Source organism: Juglans microcarpa x Juglans regia, chromosome 7D (assembly GCF_004785595.1).
Source record: "Juglans microcarpa x Juglans regia isolate MS1-56 chromosome 7D, Jm3101_v1.0, whole genome shotgun sequence".
NCBI lineage: Eukaryota > Viridiplantae > Streptophyta > Magnoliopsida > Fagales > Juglandaceae > Juglans > Juglans microcarpa x Juglans regia.
Window position 1 is genome coordinate 22,124,426 of NC_054606.1, and position 17,844 is coordinate 22,142,269.

The 17,844-nt window shown below is 36.0% G+C and overlaps 1 protein-coding gene across 1 annotated transcript; it reads right to left on the reverse strand.

The window, feature by feature from the left end:
• Positions 1-4,910: 4,910 nt before the first annotated feature.
• Positions 4,911-9,456, reverse strand: LOC121238325 (calcium-dependent protein kinase 2-like). Its single transcript, XM_041135164.1, has 8 exons — positions 8,464-9,456; positions 7,972-8,115; positions 7,678-7,830; positions 7,142-7,257; positions 6,710-6,877; positions 5,954-6,081; positions 5,635-5,734; positions 4,911-5,503 (listed from the first exon to the last, which is right to left on the reverse strand). Exons 1-8 carry the CDS (start codon positions 9,161-9,163, stop codon positions 5,411-5,413), a joined length of 1,602 nt encoding a protein of 533 aa, XP_040991098.1. The 5' UTR covers positions 9,164-9,456; the 3' UTR covers positions 4,911-5,410.
• Between the last annotated feature and the right edge of the window lie 8,388 nt (positions 9,457-17,844).

Sequence of the window (17,844 nt, forward strand, 5' to 3'; positions counted from 1 at the left end):
AGTACATAATCAAATTTTTCTCTATCTCACAAATACTCATTAATTCACATCAAATACTCCAGTATAATTAATCCAAGACAATACAAAGTCTTAATAAAAAACATCAACCTCCCAACAATTCATATCATCAGAACGCAACAAACTTGCTGAATAACAAAATCCTCAATACTCATGTAAACCTCCTATGCTTAAACCACTATTCTTAACTCCTCTTACCTATGCTCCATATTCTTGATCCTCAACTGGAGATATTCCAATTATCTGAAAATATTGGAGATAAGAGGGGGTGAGTTATCAACAACTCAATAAGCAGAGAACATATACTAGCGTGCAAGCATGAGCCTTTTCAGAAAGTTCAGTATGCAGAAACAAAACATTATATTTTTATATTCAGATCTCAGAAACATGTTATCAGAAAATCAGAGCGACTTTTCAATCTTTTCATACTCCAAAAGAGTCAAATGTTCATATTTAAAGATCCATTTCATATTAAAAAACACTTTGGCATAACATAATCTGAGCATCATCATCATATCAAAACAGAGCATCTTACAAAGTAGAGACCATCTTTCACCCCCATGGTAGGATTGTACTATCCCCGGTGGCCAAACCGGGTAGAGACAGAGGTGAAATCTTTCCCTTATTCTTCTCGGAGCCTCGAGTGTGCACAGAGGTAAGACCACAATAAAACTACCTTGTTTCCAAAGTGGGTGAACTCAGAGACAGAGAAGTTGGTACCAACCCAAATAGAGCAGAGCATAACAGAGCAGAGCAGAGCAGAGACAGAGTCAGATTCAAAATCAGTACACCATGCCAAAGGTTTTCAGATGCCATATCAAAATAAAACAGAGTACCAAAGCATAATCAGATCGTTCTCACATATCGAAAACAAAAGTCAGAGCATCTTTCTAAATCGATGCAAATTTTTCAGATTCTGAATATCGCTCTTTTTCAGATTTCAGAGACAACATGACAAAATTTAGCTCATGTATACACAATGTATGTCAGAAAATATTTTCTTTTTTTCATACAGAATTCATGAGTGATGCAAATAAGCGATCGAGGTTGATTTTTTCCAAGTTCTCATTTCATCACAAATATAGGCAAAGTTTTCAGAAAGTCAACCTCAGTCTCAATAATTCGTGTAAGGTCTAGCATAGGAACCCCGCTTACCTAGAATTCTTAGCTTTTCCAGAATTTTCCTCAAAAATGTCGAGTCGACTATAAATCGTCACCTATAAAATAATCACGTAATTTTCGTAAGTTTCCAATCAATCACATATTTCGATATTTAAGCATAAACTTCTAAAATAACCTATTTTAATTCCTCAAAACTTAAAACCTTCATAATTCCAAAATATATCACCACTTTCTATAATCATCAATATCCACCGTAACCAACGTCAAACTCAAAACACCAATATTTAAAGCCGAAACAGTCAACAAATCTCATAGCATAAACCAAATCACACCAACAACTCCATCATCCAATTCAACCGACCCTCTTACTCTTCGGACTCAGTCCGGCACAACCAACCAATTCACAGTAAATATAAGTTAGCGCGAAAATACATTTAAATCTCAAAAGTTCTTTGGAAAAATACTTACAATGCCATAATATAATTTTTGAAAGATCACGGAGGTGCTAGAAGTGGCGGCACAGCAACAGAACAATGCAAAATGCACTGTGGCCGTGGGTCTCAAAAACCCACTTTTGAACGGGGACAAACCAAGACCTGAAATTGATAGGGTAGGGTTTAGGGATGTCGGTGAAGCTAGTGGTAGTGGTGGTTGGCCGTGGGTGGCGGCGTAGAGGGTGGTTGAAGTGCAAAATACCCAAAACGGAAATGGAGTTGGATGTGCTTTACCGGTGGCAGATCGGAGCTCGGGTTGGGTGCATTGGGTTGCTAGGAGGTCGATAATGAAGTGATGAAGAAATGGTGGCCGGAAGTGGCGCGACGGCGGCGCTGGAGCGAAGAGAACGCCGCTGCTTCAAGCCGTGCGTGGAGGAGAATGGCGGCAAGTGAGGAGCTAAAAACTGGAGGTGGAGGTTGCCGGTGGGTGTGGAAGGTCATGGGCTGGGCGGTGTCACCGGATGGTGGCGCACGGCGGGGGGGTTGGGTGGAGGAGAAGCAACGCACGGGAGAGAGAGGGAGGCTGGCGTCGCGTGGGAAAGCAGGGGAGAAGAAAAAAAATGAGAAAAGAAAAAGAGGAAGAAAAGAAAAAGAGGAAAAGAAAAAGTGAGGGAAAGAAATGAGGTTCAATCCTCACATATTGGGTCACAAAAATGATCCAACGGAAACGATTTCAAAACAGCAAGTAAAATAAAATAATTCAAACGTAATGATTAAAATGAAAATAAATAATTAAATCCAACAACAAGTTAATTTAATATGAAAATAAGTTTAAATGCATAACAATAATTAATATTAAGAAAACATGTCAAATTTAATTCTCACAAATTAAAAATTATAAAAATAAACCCATTAAAATCTGAAAATTTAAAACAAAAGAATCAGTTTTTAAATTAATAACAAATAATTTTTCAATTAAAAATACACTAAAAATACGAGGTGTTACATACAAAGGTTGATGCATTCATACTATAAGAAGTTCAGTACTATAGCAGAGGCGTGCCAAAATCTATTCCAAGCAATGCCGCTAAACAAATGGGAGAATGTTTGTGATATGTTTAAAGATCCTATGTATCAGGTAATTTCGTTGTTATCTTTTTTTAATAGTATATGATAGATGTATTAAACATGTAAACATAATTTTTTTTAGCAACGAAGTACTGTGGACCAATCAAATAGATCAAAATTAACGATACACTATCATGCAGGGTTCTCGATCTTTTTATCGTTTGTCTAAAAAAAGGTAAGTTATTCTCGTCCCCTTTAAATATTAACATATAATACATTTTTATAATTTAAGTTTTAATATGGATTTTCCTTTTGCAGGAAGAAGAAAGTCCCGTTGACTATGATCTTACCTAATTGTATGCTAAAACATATAAAAATCGTGATGGTTTTTAGACCAGTCCCGAAGCAGAGACAAATTATGTAAATTTAAATTTCTTTAATTCCACTATCTAATAATATTTTTGTTACTTATACTTACTTTAATGTTTTTGTTTTTGTAGGACAAGATAATCTCTTAAAGAAATTGCGAATCCATCTGATGAGTCATTTGTCAACAATGTTCAGTTCATTTTTCAAGTTCTTGGATTACGTTCTGGATATTTGAGGGGCCTAGGACGTTGCGTGAAGCCATCATGAACATTATCATCCTCTTCTCGAGCCAGATCGAATGAAGACAAGACTAAGAAATTAGAGGAAGGAATACTTGAGATAGAACGATTGAAGTTTAAGGAAAAAGAGTTGCTGACCTGATTAGGTCAAACAGTAAATTTAGAGGCGAGATTAGAAGAGAACATGTAGAAGAGACTGGGGACATAGGTACAAAAAGTTGTGTTTGAACAGTTATAGTCAATGATGTCTCAAAACTCTATGCCACCACCAAAATCTTCAAATTTATTTTTTCTTTAATTGCCTTTATATTATTATGTTTCAAAACATTTGAACAATTGATGTTTGAATTACAATTTGTGTAATATTAGTATGGTATTATTGACTAAATTTTGTTCTACATGATTAATATTGTTCGAATGGTAAATAACCAGTTCGAATGGTAAATTGCTATTTATAAATCCATTCGAACAAAAATAGATCCATCCGAATAAAAACTAACACATTCGAACGACAACCGAGAAATACAATCCGTACGGCTGTTCGAACAATAAAATATTAGTTCGAACAATATTAATATACAAAACTCCGTCGATCAAATGTAATTCCCAAAAATAAAATGTCTGTTTGAATGGACATAATTTATGTTCGAGCACAAGTTATTTGAAAAATTTATTAGTTGGAACGCATAAAATCTGTTTGAATACTCCGTCCATTCGAACAGGATTAAATATAGTCATTAGTTCGAATCAAAATTTCATATTGTTCGAATGAATGTGTTGGTTCGAACTGAGAAATATTCTATTTGAATAACGTTTTGAGACGAAATTGGTTCGTGTAAAAAAAAATTCCGTTCGAACAGTTTCTACTAGTTCTGTCCAATTTTGTCCCTAAAAATAATCTTTTGAGATGAAAAACAATTTGGGACGAAATTTGAGATTTTTGAGACAAAATTTTTTGTCTCAAAAAACCCAATCTCTTGTAATGAATAATGTTTTTCGCAAGTACGCCTCAGGAATTGGACGGAAAATTCTCTCATTCCCCCAACGCCTATACAATCATGAGCTGTTAAGATTCTATAGTTGCACTGTGTTTATAGGGATGCCAATCAATTAGCTGTTGGTGCATATATATCTGGAAATACTCGATCTAATTTCCTTAATTCATAATTGATCTCACAGTTAATTGTCTTCCCAATTGATCAGGGATATCCAGAAGATCATGGGCTTCCCAAATTTTCGGCATCCAAAGTAATTTCATTTTTCTACTAGTAATGACATTAGGGACAGTCTCTGGATATGCAAACTCCACGTACTCTTATTTAAAAAAAGTGGAATAGTCTAACATTAAGAAAATAATCTTTTTATGTGGGTATTAGATTTATTCACTTTTTTCAAATGGGCTTGTATACTCTAAAACTGTAAATATAATTTTTCTTTCTACACTGTTTAGGCTTGTAGAATGTCATCCCAAATTTTTTTCCAAAACTGTTTAAGCTGCTTGTTCACATGACATTAATCTAACATGTACACACAACATGAGTACCAGCTTTCACAAACACGAAACTTCAAAAAACCGTACAAATTAGAATACCTAGTCAATTGATAATTTGATCAGCAAGTCAACAAATGTAACAGTCAGTTATGTCGACGGCTTGAAATGTTGGACAAGAAACACACAGAAATTAATTAATTAACACCCATTGATTCCTAAGAATAATTAGTAAGCTGCCATGACAACATTAATTGTGAAGTTGTTACATATACAATATTCTTGTAAAAGAAAGAGATCTTTAATTAAACCCTCCAAACTTAATTGGTAACCCTCAACACCCCCACCAATATATAATTTGTTCGATCTTGGGCCAGTACGTACTACTCCTGATCACTCACAGCCATATATATAATATATATATATATATATGTATGTATGTATGTATGTATGTATATCGATCCGATACTGATCTTGATCTTCACCTTCACATCATGATCATGACGATGCACCTTCCACGCAATCTATATAATTTTAGATAGGAAACTCCACCCGCTTGCTTCAGTACTAAAGATGAATACAAACATGAGTACTGGGCTGACAAAAGGATGATTTTAATTTTAGATTCTTTTTCCCCACCATGCATGAATGCATGCACCAGTACTGTACATTTAAAGATTTACATCGCGTCGTTTCTTGGGGTTTGCTTCTGGGTTTCCTTTTCTCATCATTGCCACGAATTCCTCGTAGTTTATCCGACCATCCTGCATAATCATGATTCAAGCAAATTACATGTACATTTTGTTTGGAACATTCAAGAGAACAAATTCAAGGAAACATTTTTGCATGCATGCCACACGTACTACACAAATTATTTTGCGTTTTGGGTACGTACGTTATCAGCATCAACTTCAGAGAGAATTTCCTTGATGTCCCTTCCATCATGCATTCCATATTCGCGGAGAGCTTGCTCAAGCTCTTCGGTCGTAATGTGCCTGATCGACATTATTAATTGTATACATGAGTACTGCCCTTCTTACATTTTTACTGAATATTTTAGTCTGAAAGCTCTAAAACCAAAACTGTTATTAACTCAAAATATTTAACTAGAATTAAATATGAAAAATGAAATTAATAATGTTCTTAATTAGGGGACGTGCATACTGATCCTGAATGAATCAAATTTGAGTTTGAAAAAACATTTGAAGTAGTACCCGCTATTGTCCTTGTCAAAGTATTGGAAGGCAGTGTAAAGATGCTCTTCTCTATCCATCCGGTTCATGTGCATTGTTGCTGTGATGAACTCGTCATAGTCTATGGTCCCATTTCCATCAGCATCAGCCTGTTTAATTTTCGTCAGAGTTGGTAGTAATTAATTCATTAGTTAAGCACATATATATTATTTACGGCTATAATATTATTAAAATAGGGGCCGTGGGAAAGTTAAGTACACTGATCTGAACGCTAATGATCCAATTTTAGCCATACATTAAAATGGTTGAAAAATAGGTGACCCGATACATGAGTATGGGCCTCAGATATTAACAAAGGGCGTAAAACATTTTTTTTGTTCGTAATCTGAAGTGCAAAGTGTCAGTTTTTGATAGTTTGAGATCTGAGTGTAAAAAAAATCTGTCCCATATATATATAGAAAAAATTACATGTCCTGTTTAATTCTAGCATTAATGCTAAGAGAAATGATTTGTACAAGTCCTAAATAGACAAGCCTCATACAAGCATTTGTAAAAAAGTGGACTCCACTTTGAAAAAGTGTAAAAAAATTATTATTTATTAGTAGGATCCATTGTTTTATAAAATGCTTGTATGAGACTTATCTATTTAGAGCTTGTATTTAGCATTACTCTAATGCTAATGTACGAGAGAATAAATTAAATAGAAAATTGCATAAAGAAATCGAGTACTTAAGAATAAATGAAAAAGAAAAAAGAAGTATTAATTAGTGAACTTACGGCTTCCATCAATTGTTTAACCTCATATTCAGAGAGCTTAGTTCCTTGCTTAGCGAGTCCTTGCTTCAGCTCTTCGAGCGTAATAGTACCACTGTTGTCGGTATCCATGCTCTTGAACATCTCTTTCAATCCCCTGATTTCTTCCTCTGATAAACATCCAGCAATCACCTACAATATATATATATATATATATATATATATATATATATATATATATCCCACAAAATTATATATATATATATACACAACTTCAGGTCCAAGCTCATGCGTGCAGATCACCATGCACGTACGTACGTACATACATGTTGACGTGCAAAACATGCAAGTATGAAATTGAATAGCCATAACTAACTAAATTTATGCTAATTAATGTGAATATTATCAACTAAATTAATAGGAAATAATATATATATATATTAATTATAGATGTACCCGAAGCGCAACTTTCTTGAACTTGTTCATAGCTCTAAACTGTTTGAGCCTATCCAGCACTGCGTTGTCAAGAGGAGTATCAGGCGCTTCTCCGTCCTCCTTAATCCACGGATGATCTATGATCATAAACAAAGAAAAAATAGTAATTTCTCTCTCTATCGATATATATATTTTTATGCATTCCATATATCTGGGATTCAGCAAGCACATGCACTGAGAATCAAAGCAAATGGAATAATCAGCATTATTGATAAATCCAGTAGCTCTAGCTAGATGTTTCTCTCCAAATATTTGGTGTCATTGTACGTACTCTTTCAATGTTCTTTATTTCTTTTATTCCCAAATATTACTGTGCATGCTGAAGATAATCAAACAGTACTTGTTTTGGCATTTTCCCCTTACTCTTTCACATATGTTGATGGTTTCATATGCATGAAACTGCTGATTAAAACTAGAGAAATGAATGCTAGAAGATCTGAATATTAAGGAACAAAAATAACATCTGAAAAAAAAAGCAGAAATATTAGATCGCTTACTGAGAACTTGGAAGGCAGACAGCCTCAGTTTGGGGTCCGAATTCAACATCTTCCTGACAAGATCTTTTGCTGCAGGTGAAATCGACGGCCATGGATCACTTGCAAAGTCAATTTGGCCACGTAAAATTGCATTGAATATCCCCTGTTCTGATTCTGTTCGATCATCAAAATATCTCTTAATTAGTTACAAGTTAATACATGATTTCCATGCATATAAGAAATAAGACCCAACAAATTTAGAAAGCGATCTAGAACCAAATTAAGGGGAAAAAATGAGTTTAATTAATTAATTACCAGCCCAAAATGGGGGAACACCAGACAGAAGAATATAGAGCATGACCCCAACACTCCAGATATCGACTTCTGGTCCATATCTCCTCCTCAACACTTCAGGCGCAATGTAATATGCACTACCAACAATATCTTTAAATAGTTCTCCTGTGAAATATTGGATAAAAAGCTCCCTTATTAAACTTTTATACATACATACATACATACATATATATATATATATATATATATATATATAAGTCTTTTTATACAGGAATCAATTATGTATTTATTCTGAAGTGCCAGAATCCATAACAAGCTGGTAGCCTCGAAAAAAATAGAAGCCCATTTTTGTAAATATATACATTCTTAAAATATATATATATATATATATATATATATATATATATGTATGTATGTACATATTTATATTTTACATCCCTAGAAAATCGAACTTATCATTTGAATTAGGAAATTAAAACTAATAAATATGAAAATTAAGATTTCGTTTTTAACCTTGTTTGTAGAAAACGGATAGACCGAAATCCGTAGCCTTGAGTGGTGAATTCTCATCCTTGTTAAGCAGAAGGAAATTCTCAGGCTTGAGATCTCTGTGAATGACTCCCATAGAATGGCAATTGTGCACAATCTGGACGATTGTCCGCAGCAAGGATGCTGCTGCGCGCTCCGTGTAATGTCCCTTTGCAATAATTCGATCGAAAAGCTCTCCTCCGGCGCACAACTCCATGACCAAATGAACCGAGTGCTTGTCCTCGTACGCGCCCTTGAGTTCCACGATATTAGGCTGCCCCGTCAAATGGTGCATGATCTGAACCTCTCTCCTAACGTCCTCGATATCCTCCTTGTTCACAAGCTTTCGCTTGGCTATGGTTTTACACGCAAACTGCTCCCCCGTCACCTTGTGAGTACAAAGATGGGTGACGCCGAACTGTCCCCGTCCGAGCTCCTTTCCGATGGAGTACGTTGACTTGACATCTTCCATGGGGCGGCCCAAGACTGGCCCGACGGGAGCAGCAGGCTTGGAAGGCCTGGTGGGGGTTCCTGGGGCGACCGAAGGAGCTGGTTTAGCATTGTCAATGGAGTAGTTTCCCGGAGTGCCGTTGTATGCATTGTCATGGCTGCTTTTAGGCATGGATTCTCCCTTTTCGGTAATTGAGGAAGCATGGCTTTTTCCTTGAGAGCAACAGTTGCCCATGGTGGCAGACACAGAGAGAGAGAGAGAGAGAGAGACAAAGAGATGACGACCAAGCTATAGGGAATATTGGGTTTTGGAGTGTTGAGGAATGTTTGTTTAGAGAGAGAGAGAGAAAAGGAGAGAGAGAGAGAGAAGGTACAGCTTGGATTGTTGAGGGAGATTACAGAGGGATTGATAGCGAGGAATTGTAGGGTTGGGTGGATTTTGAAGTGTGTTGAAAGAGTCTTTAATTGGCCTGTCTGAGACGTGTGGGATAGTAGCTAGGATTCTTTATTTTATTTTACTTTTCTCTGTTTGGCAACAAAGATTCAGAGGATTTCTCGGAGGGAAAAAACGGTTTATTGTCTGTTGGAGTTTCCCTATGACAGGTGTCAAGGTAAGTAAGTTCCCAACTACCCTCATATTTTTAGTGTAGTTTAGTTTAGCTTTAGGTTGTATCGGTATGGAGGATATAGAGAAGTTACTCTATAGACAATTTGTGAACAATAGGAATCAATTAAATTGATCATGACAACTTTGATTAATGATCTATTTGTTTAAGTACTCTTTGAATCTATATAGTTTATGTACATTAATGGAGAATCTTCAATGGTATGACATAGAGTTACAATATTATTGGTTAGTGACATTAACCCAAGATGATAAATATTGTCATGATACACAGCAAATAGAGCTAGCTAAGACTTGTAAAATCAGCGTATAACGTCTTATCTTTTGTAAGATGTTTGCTTAGAGATAACAGTTACCTTAAATTTACAAAAAACAAGAAGGAAATAAAGAATAAAAAATTATATTGTAGAAAATGTTTAGCAGAAAAAAAAAGTAAGATATTATCCAAAGAAAGATAAACATGCAAAAAATATATGAGCCAAAACGCCTATCGATATGATCGGGTGTTGCTCACGTCGGACCTCATCCTCTATGCTGTGCACTGCAAAGACCTATGAAGTTCAGCACCCTGAAGAATGAACTAGCAGGCTTCACATGATGGATGAGAATAAAGAAAAAAAATTCAAATTCACTTGCATGAAGATCATTTATCATTGATCCTTTTTATTAAATTACAACTTATCCCAAAAGTTTAAACTGACGCAAAGATATATATTTTATTACTTATTTTATATCTTAACACTCTATTTCACATGTGGGCCCAACTCCTCCTCAATGGGTGGTTCAACATGTGAAATATTTAATTAAATATGATAGAGTATAAAGTCAGGATTTGAACTCAAGACCTCTACCTTGATATCTACATGTAAAATCACCACTTGTCTCAAAAGCTTAAACTAATCGGAAGAAGTAGATTTTAATATTTATTTTATATCTTAATACTTCCTTTCACGTGTGGGCCAGACTCTCTCTCAATGGGTGACCCAACACGTGAAATATTTAATCAAAGAGAAATGCTAGGGAACCCATTTTGAATTCCCGTTAATGGTGCCCGCTTGACGTGTAAAGGCCACTTGGCCTTTACTTTTTTCTTTTCTTTTCTTCTCTCACCCGTGCTACCCCTCCCCTCCCCTCCCCTCACCTCACCCATCTCTCTCTTTTTTGCGCCGCGAGACCCGTTTCCTCTCCTTACTCAGTTCGGTTTCCATTTCCCCTCACCCAGTTTAGTCTCCATCTCCTTCTCCCATGCCCCGCGTCTCCATCTCCATCTCCATCTCTCTTGCTCCAATGAAACGTCTCCCCTATCCAGTGAAACGTCAGGTAAATCTACAATTGTTTTTGGGTCACTTTGTTTCTAGAATTTGTTTTGGAATTTGTTTGGATTTTATTTGTGGCTATTTTGGAATTTGTTTGTGGTTGAGACTCATTGTTGAGTTTTGTTGTAGACTAATGAGGTGATTTTTTGAGCACCAAGTGCTCAACAAAATGCCACAATAGTTTTTTCTTTGCATATTAAAGACAAAAATGTTAAGTTTAAGAAAGGTTGTGCACCTTTATGTTTTATGCTTATACGAAAATGTGAAATAATGATAATAATCTAACTTTTATGAGGACTATGTATAATGCGTGCAATTTATTTATATGAAAATCTGAGGTTTGTTTTCTTCAATGGAAATTGATTTTTGGGTTTTTTGGAAAGTTTCATAGTATATGTGATAATGAAGTTGCAGTGAATAATATCATGCCTTACCACCGTGCTTTATTGTCAAAATGATGCTTTGAAGAAGGCAGGTGTGTGTTGGGCAGTGGAACCTATAGACGTTTGATATGGAACTTTATGTTCTATTATTCATCCACTTTTTAAACGAAATGTTTGGACAGGAACCTACTTCTCAAATGCTATTGCCTTAAAGATCTACATAATTGCATTTCTTATTGACATTTCAGGTCATCCATTTTAGAGGTAGTGACATAATAATTGTAAATACTAACACAATCCTTGTTTGTTAATGTGTTGGTTGATTTTGCAGGCTGGATATTCTTGCTGATATTTTTGTTGGTATGACCAAGAAATATTACCATATGGTGAGAAGAGAATCAACCGTTTAAAAACTCAAATTCAAAAGATACAATTAGCAATAGATGTACAAACAACTCGACATCAACTAGAAATAGAGATTTAGAGGTGCAAGAGAAAGGTTGAGGGAGTCATTGTAGTTTTAGTAATTTCAATGTCATGGATACTTTATTTAGGCATATTTTTTCGAAAACTCTAAGACAATATGTAATCTATGAAATGAATTTCATGTAAGCTTGTTACTTCATGTAGTACTGGGTACCTTAATAACATTTTACAATTCAGTATTGTTATTGTAATCTAAATTGCGTGAATACGATTATGATATTGCATCAACAAAGAGTTACAAAAACTACGAGTACTTACATCAATTGAGGAAAACCACGAGTGCTTACATCAACAAAGAGTTACAAAAATAGGTTTAATAAAATCTCAAGATTTCAAAATTACAAAGTTGTGACGAAGATTACAAAACAGGTATAATTAATGATCTAAACATGTCATTGTAACCAAGATTACAAAATTGTCTCATGGCGTCTACAATGAGTAAGCACTAAAGTCCTGATAAAAAGCCTCCACAGTTTTTTCCTATAGGGGCATAAAAAAAATGTTAAAAGTGGCAATGCAATTCACTAAAAAGATTACCAAAATAAATTAGTTTTACATTACCTATAAGTGATGAGCAGTCGAAAGAGTTGAAAAAAAATTCGGCGCATGTGTCCAAACTTGACTTTGTTGACCCTAGTGTTAAAAGTATAATTTAAAAATAAATAAAATAAGAAACAACAAAACTGAAGATAATAATTTAGCTCTACACGTCTATAATATGTTGAATCGTAAATAAACTAATAAAAAGAAATCTCAACTTGGTTGTGGTGCAATCGCCTTTTCGTACTAGATTTCTTAATACTCTTCTCAGCGGGGTGCACTTTTCTTTTAGACAGTGGTCTTCCCTTACTCCGAACTACCAATGAACTAAGAACTTTACTTGTCGTGCCCTCCATAGAAGTAGTTGTATCAACTATGTTTCTAGTATCATGATCAGCAATACCAGGATACTATGTCTTCAATTGTTCTATATGGCTAATCAATTTAACATAACTGCTCTCGGCCTTTGAAGCATTGGAACATAGTTCATAGAAGCAATTTTGGATCCTATCATACCTTCGTGCATCGTCGATGCTACTAGTGTCATAACTATTTTTCATGAAGGTGTATTTTCGCTTAATATCTTTCTTCCACTGATCCAAGATATATTTTGATGGTATTGCATGTTGGCCCATTTGAGTTAAGATACGAAGAGCGTGTCTGCACAAAATACCCCTAAACTCAAATAACTTAGAACTGCATTTCACATCAAGGGGATTTTGATCAACTTTGACATTAAAGGTTACATGTTTTAATAAGTCATCACCAACTTGAACCCCATCTATAACAACGAACATATATCTACCACCCTCACACCCCATCTCCTTAGTAGTAAAATATAGAAATCATCGCACTTCCTTTTGTACTTCTTTTTTGAACTTAGCAAGAGTATATGCACTTTGAAATTGCTTCTCAAGAGGATAGCAATTGATGCAATGAATGTCCATGTTAAAAGATTTGAAGTTAGCAATTGCTTCATTTTCTACCTTTCTCCTAAGGGCTGAATCATACTGGTCAACAAATTGCTTCAGAGTAGTTCTAGAGTAAACGTAATCGTCGAAAAATGCATTCATTTCTTCACTCTATTGTGTAGTTGACATTCCTGTCCAGAATGTGTCTCTAACATAGGGCGGCACCCAAAAATGTCGATCACTATACAGTGATACCAACCATGCATTCTCATGCAAATCATATGTATCGAGCATACGACACAAATGTTCCTCAAACTCATGCTCATTGAAAGAGTCATAAATGCACCTATGTATAGTACTCTTGATTTTCTCATATCGACAATGTGATCCAAACTTCTCAGGAAACTTTTTCATTATATGTCACAAGTAGAATCGATGCCTAGAAGTTGGAAACACTCTTGAGATTGCAATCTTCATGGCCTTGTCTTGGTCTGTGATGATTGCATTTGGCAGTTGGTTATTCATACACTACAACTATGACTCAAATAATTACTCGAATGTATCTGCGTCCTCACTGGATATCAATTCGTATCCGAGTGGGATTGACTGCCCATGGTGGTTCACACTCACAAATGGTGCAAAAGACATTTTATACGCATTAGTTAGATATATTGTATCAAATATAATCAGATTCCCAAATGATTCATATACAGCTCTACTCTGGGCGTCTGTCCAAAATACATTCTTTAACCACATCTCATTATCAATGTCTACCTTATAATAAAACTCCGGTTTTCTTTTTTGCATATCTTCAAAATACTTACATAGAGCTACACCGCCTCCAACCCCGAGGCAAAGTCGTCGCGCATTGTCAATGTAGTTTCGACACTCCTTCTCTCCGAATGTTATATTTTCATAACCCCCATCTCAACAACCACAAACTTAAAATTTTTGGACAACCTTATTCTTGCCTCGTCATTTATTTCAAGTCTCTTAACGATACGAGCATCAACCTTTCTAAAGCATCTGAAATGTCTTGACTTTCTCGGATTACAGACGTGTGTGTGATCTAATATCACCTTAGATACAATATATCCACCTTCATCATTGAATACCGCATTAATTCTAGTCTTACACCCCATCTTTACTATTTGTCTTGGTTTCATAACATTAGCAGCCCTACTTTTGATGTGCATCCTCGCGTGCATGCCAAGCAAAACCATTTTACCGTCCCATCGTCATCCTATCTAGAATTCCTTTTGGATAACCCAAACCCCTTCTTTTTACTATACTTCATATAGTAAGCATGCACTTCTTCTATAGATAAAAATTACATTCCAACCGTAGGCTTTTCAATAGTTTTATCACCTCCAATCTCCTTATCAATTCCTACCTCATCACACTTATTATTTGAATACTCTATGTCGGCATCCATTGCAACGTTCTAATTGTCTACAAAGATACAACATGTGAAATAGGGATATTAAAATAAACTTTTAATGTTGTAATATAAAAACAGTCAAACATGAAGCCGTGTACAACTATTACTCCTATTTAATTTTTTTTTTTTAAAAGCAATGGTGCTAAAAAAAAATCCTATTGTAATGAACAACTACATTTTGTGGATATGGCATCGGATCATTAAAGTCTTTAATATGCATAGACAAAACTGTTGTGGCATTTTGTCGAGCACTTGGTGCTCAGGAAATCATCTCATTAGTATACAACAAGACTCAACAATGAGTCTCAGCCACAAACAAATTCCAAAACAACCACAAACAAAATCCAAACAAATTCCAGAAACGAAATGACCAAAAAAAAAATTGTAGATTTACCTGACGTTTTGTTGGGTAGGGGAGACGTTTCACTTGAGCAAGGGAGATGGAGATGGAGATGGAGATCGAACCGGGTGAGAAGGAGATGGAGACCGAACTGGTTGAGGGGAGGAAATGAGTCTCGTGGTGCAAAAAAGAGAGAGCTGGGTGAAGGGAGGAGAGGGCAGCACGGGTGAGAGAAGAAAAGAAAAAAAAAAGAGGGGAGGGGAGGTAGGGGTGCTACCCGCCGCCTATGGGGCGGGGCCACCCCTATCTCGCCCCTCGCCCCCGCATGGGCGGGGGTTGAGATTTTTCCCCCGGGCTCCGCCCCCATCCATGCAGCGGTGGGGTACCCCGTCCGTTGACGAGGGTGTGAGGGTGGATCTCCAACCGTCCACCCCCCGCCCTCCAATCTCCACAACCAATAACAATTTAGTAATTCATAGCAAGCATAATCAAGAAATTCACAAAATCACATTGCACAATCAAGTCCTCTACATTTCACAATCCCATCCTCCAATATCCATAAACAAATAATAATAAAAAATAAAAAATATGGGGTGATTCAGTGATTGACGAAGAGATTCGGGAGTGAGTGAGCCAATGAGCCCTACTTACATTCGCCTGGCGCTAAGGCTAAGATGGCAATGGAAATTTGCGACGACAACGGTGACTTGAGATGATGATGGTGATTGGTGAGGTAAACGGCGAATTGGAGAGTATCGAGAGGCGAGAATCCAAGAGAGAGAAGAGAAAAGATGAATCGCAAGGAAGAAGAGAAACAGGGGCTAGGGGCTCTTCGACTGGGTATTAACCCATAATCGTTTTGATTATGGGCAGGGGTATTAAAAAAAATAACCAGGCACAAAAAGACGTCGTTTTGTACCTGGGTATTTCTTTTTATATAATATGTATTATATATAATATATAATTAATATATATACACTATAAACGGTGCTGGGCGAGGTATATACGGGGAGGCGTTCCACCCCATCCCGCCCCCGCCTCCGCTTGAAGCCCCATATGCTGGCGGGGTTCCCCCTCACCCCACAGCGGCGGATGGGGCAATTTGCCCCGCCTCGCGAGGGCGGAGCGATCCGAGGGACGGAGCCCCACTGCCCAACCCTAAAGGGAGGAGCAGCACGGGAACCCAAACGGGTTCCTAGTTAGCATTTCTCTTAATTAAATGGGGTAAAGTATAGAATATTATAGAGTCGGGAGTCGAACTCAGGATCTGGTTCTGATGCCATATAAAATCACCACTTATCTCAAAAGTTTAAGTTAATGGAAAGAGGTAGATTTTATTACTCAATTTATATCTTAACGCTTTTTATTAGGTTCCAACGTTATGCTCTATTAAAGAAAAAGATGATGTCTGGTTGAATGGAATTAACCATTAGATGTTAAACCTTGACATATTAGAGCAAATGGAACGTGGTAATGTCATCATATTGTATAAATTGGAAAGTATATATCCACTGAACGAATATTTAAAGTAGTGCCTCCTATTGCAAAATATATCCTGCTATAAAACTCAATGGCTAGTGTTGCCTATTGGCAGGATGGACCAACTTATTTGGTAATGGAGACCATTACATGTCTTGCTATATTATTTATGTTAGGGAGAGTGTAATTGTTGGTAGAGACCAGCTGACGCTACTTGGTTCTTCCAATGAAGCACACCAACAAGCAACACTGGTTGTAGAATCAAAAGCAACCAAGCTGGAATACTCTCAAGAAAATCCATTAGAGGCATTACAACCATAAGTGTTAAGGGTTCCCAATAAGAGAGAAGAATTTTATGGAGAACAATAACAACCAGAACAAAGTGAAGCAATAATACAGCTATGGATTCCCAATAAGATAGAAGAATTTAATAAAATATTAAAATTTTCATGATGTTTGTAATCTAGTGTTCTTTATAATATATAGCCTATTGGTGTTGTCGATTTAGTTGGAACTATAGGCCGATATGTGTTTGTAAAAAGTAAACTTAGAATGTGAAGTGGGATGTCTTGTTTTGGTTTGTAATATAATGTTGTTAAATGTCGTGTTACTCTCAAAGGTTAGTTATATTTATCATGTTTGGCTTTCGAGAATTCAGTTCTAAAGAATACATATATAAAACTTTTGTGATCACTGGCCATTAAATTTTAACAGGAGATATCCTGTTACTTTTACAACAGGAGGCAAATTGGACCCCTATTTAAAGTTGTTGTTCACCTTGCTATGTAAGTTATAAGAGCATGTTTTACTAACAAGTACAATTCAGATACATGTCAAAGCTTCAGTAGCTCTTTTAGTGTCTCAGATGGCAACACAGCTCCAAAAAAGCCAAGCATTACTCGAGGGCGATGCACAAATCGTTATAACAATTATCGAAAGCATGAATTCTTCTCCAAACTGGAAAATCACTCTGATCATTGACGATATTTAGAAAATTCTCCAGTAACATAAGGAGTGGAGAATAGCCAAAATCCATTAATCTCAAAATCTATGTGTGCACTATGTTGCTCAATGGGTTGCAACTAACTTAATTTTTAATGGATTCACCTTGAAAGTTATTTGTATTAAGACTTTAACTTTTTATAATATTAAGCATGCTTGATTAGAAAAATAAAAAACAAAAAAGGAAAACAAACTTATAACAAAGACAAATCCTCTCTCTTCACGATTGTGCAAATGGTATTTGTCATTGTTGTAATGTGATAATGGTATGACAATGATTTAATGATTGTGGCCTTATTATAGTTGTCACTAATTTACTTTCATTTTTAATGTAGAAGCCGTATTCACATTTATTAAGGTATTTTTAATTTCTTGAATACCATTACTTATCCT

Bases quoted from the DNA above. Each gene is read 5' to 3' on its own strand.
- LOC121238325 (XM_041135164.1), bottom strand. From the start codon at position 9,163: ATGGGCAACTGTTGCTCTCAAGGAAAAAGCCATGCTTCCTCAATTACC. The intron at 7,258-7,677 runs GTAAGCGATCTA...TTATGATCATAG, and splicing joins GTCTGCCTTCCAAGTTCTCA to ATCATCCGTGGATTAAGGAG. The intron at 5,735-5,953 runs GTACTACTTCAA...AATGTCGATCAG, and splicing joins TTTGACAAGGACAATAGCGG to GCACATTACGACCGAAGAGC.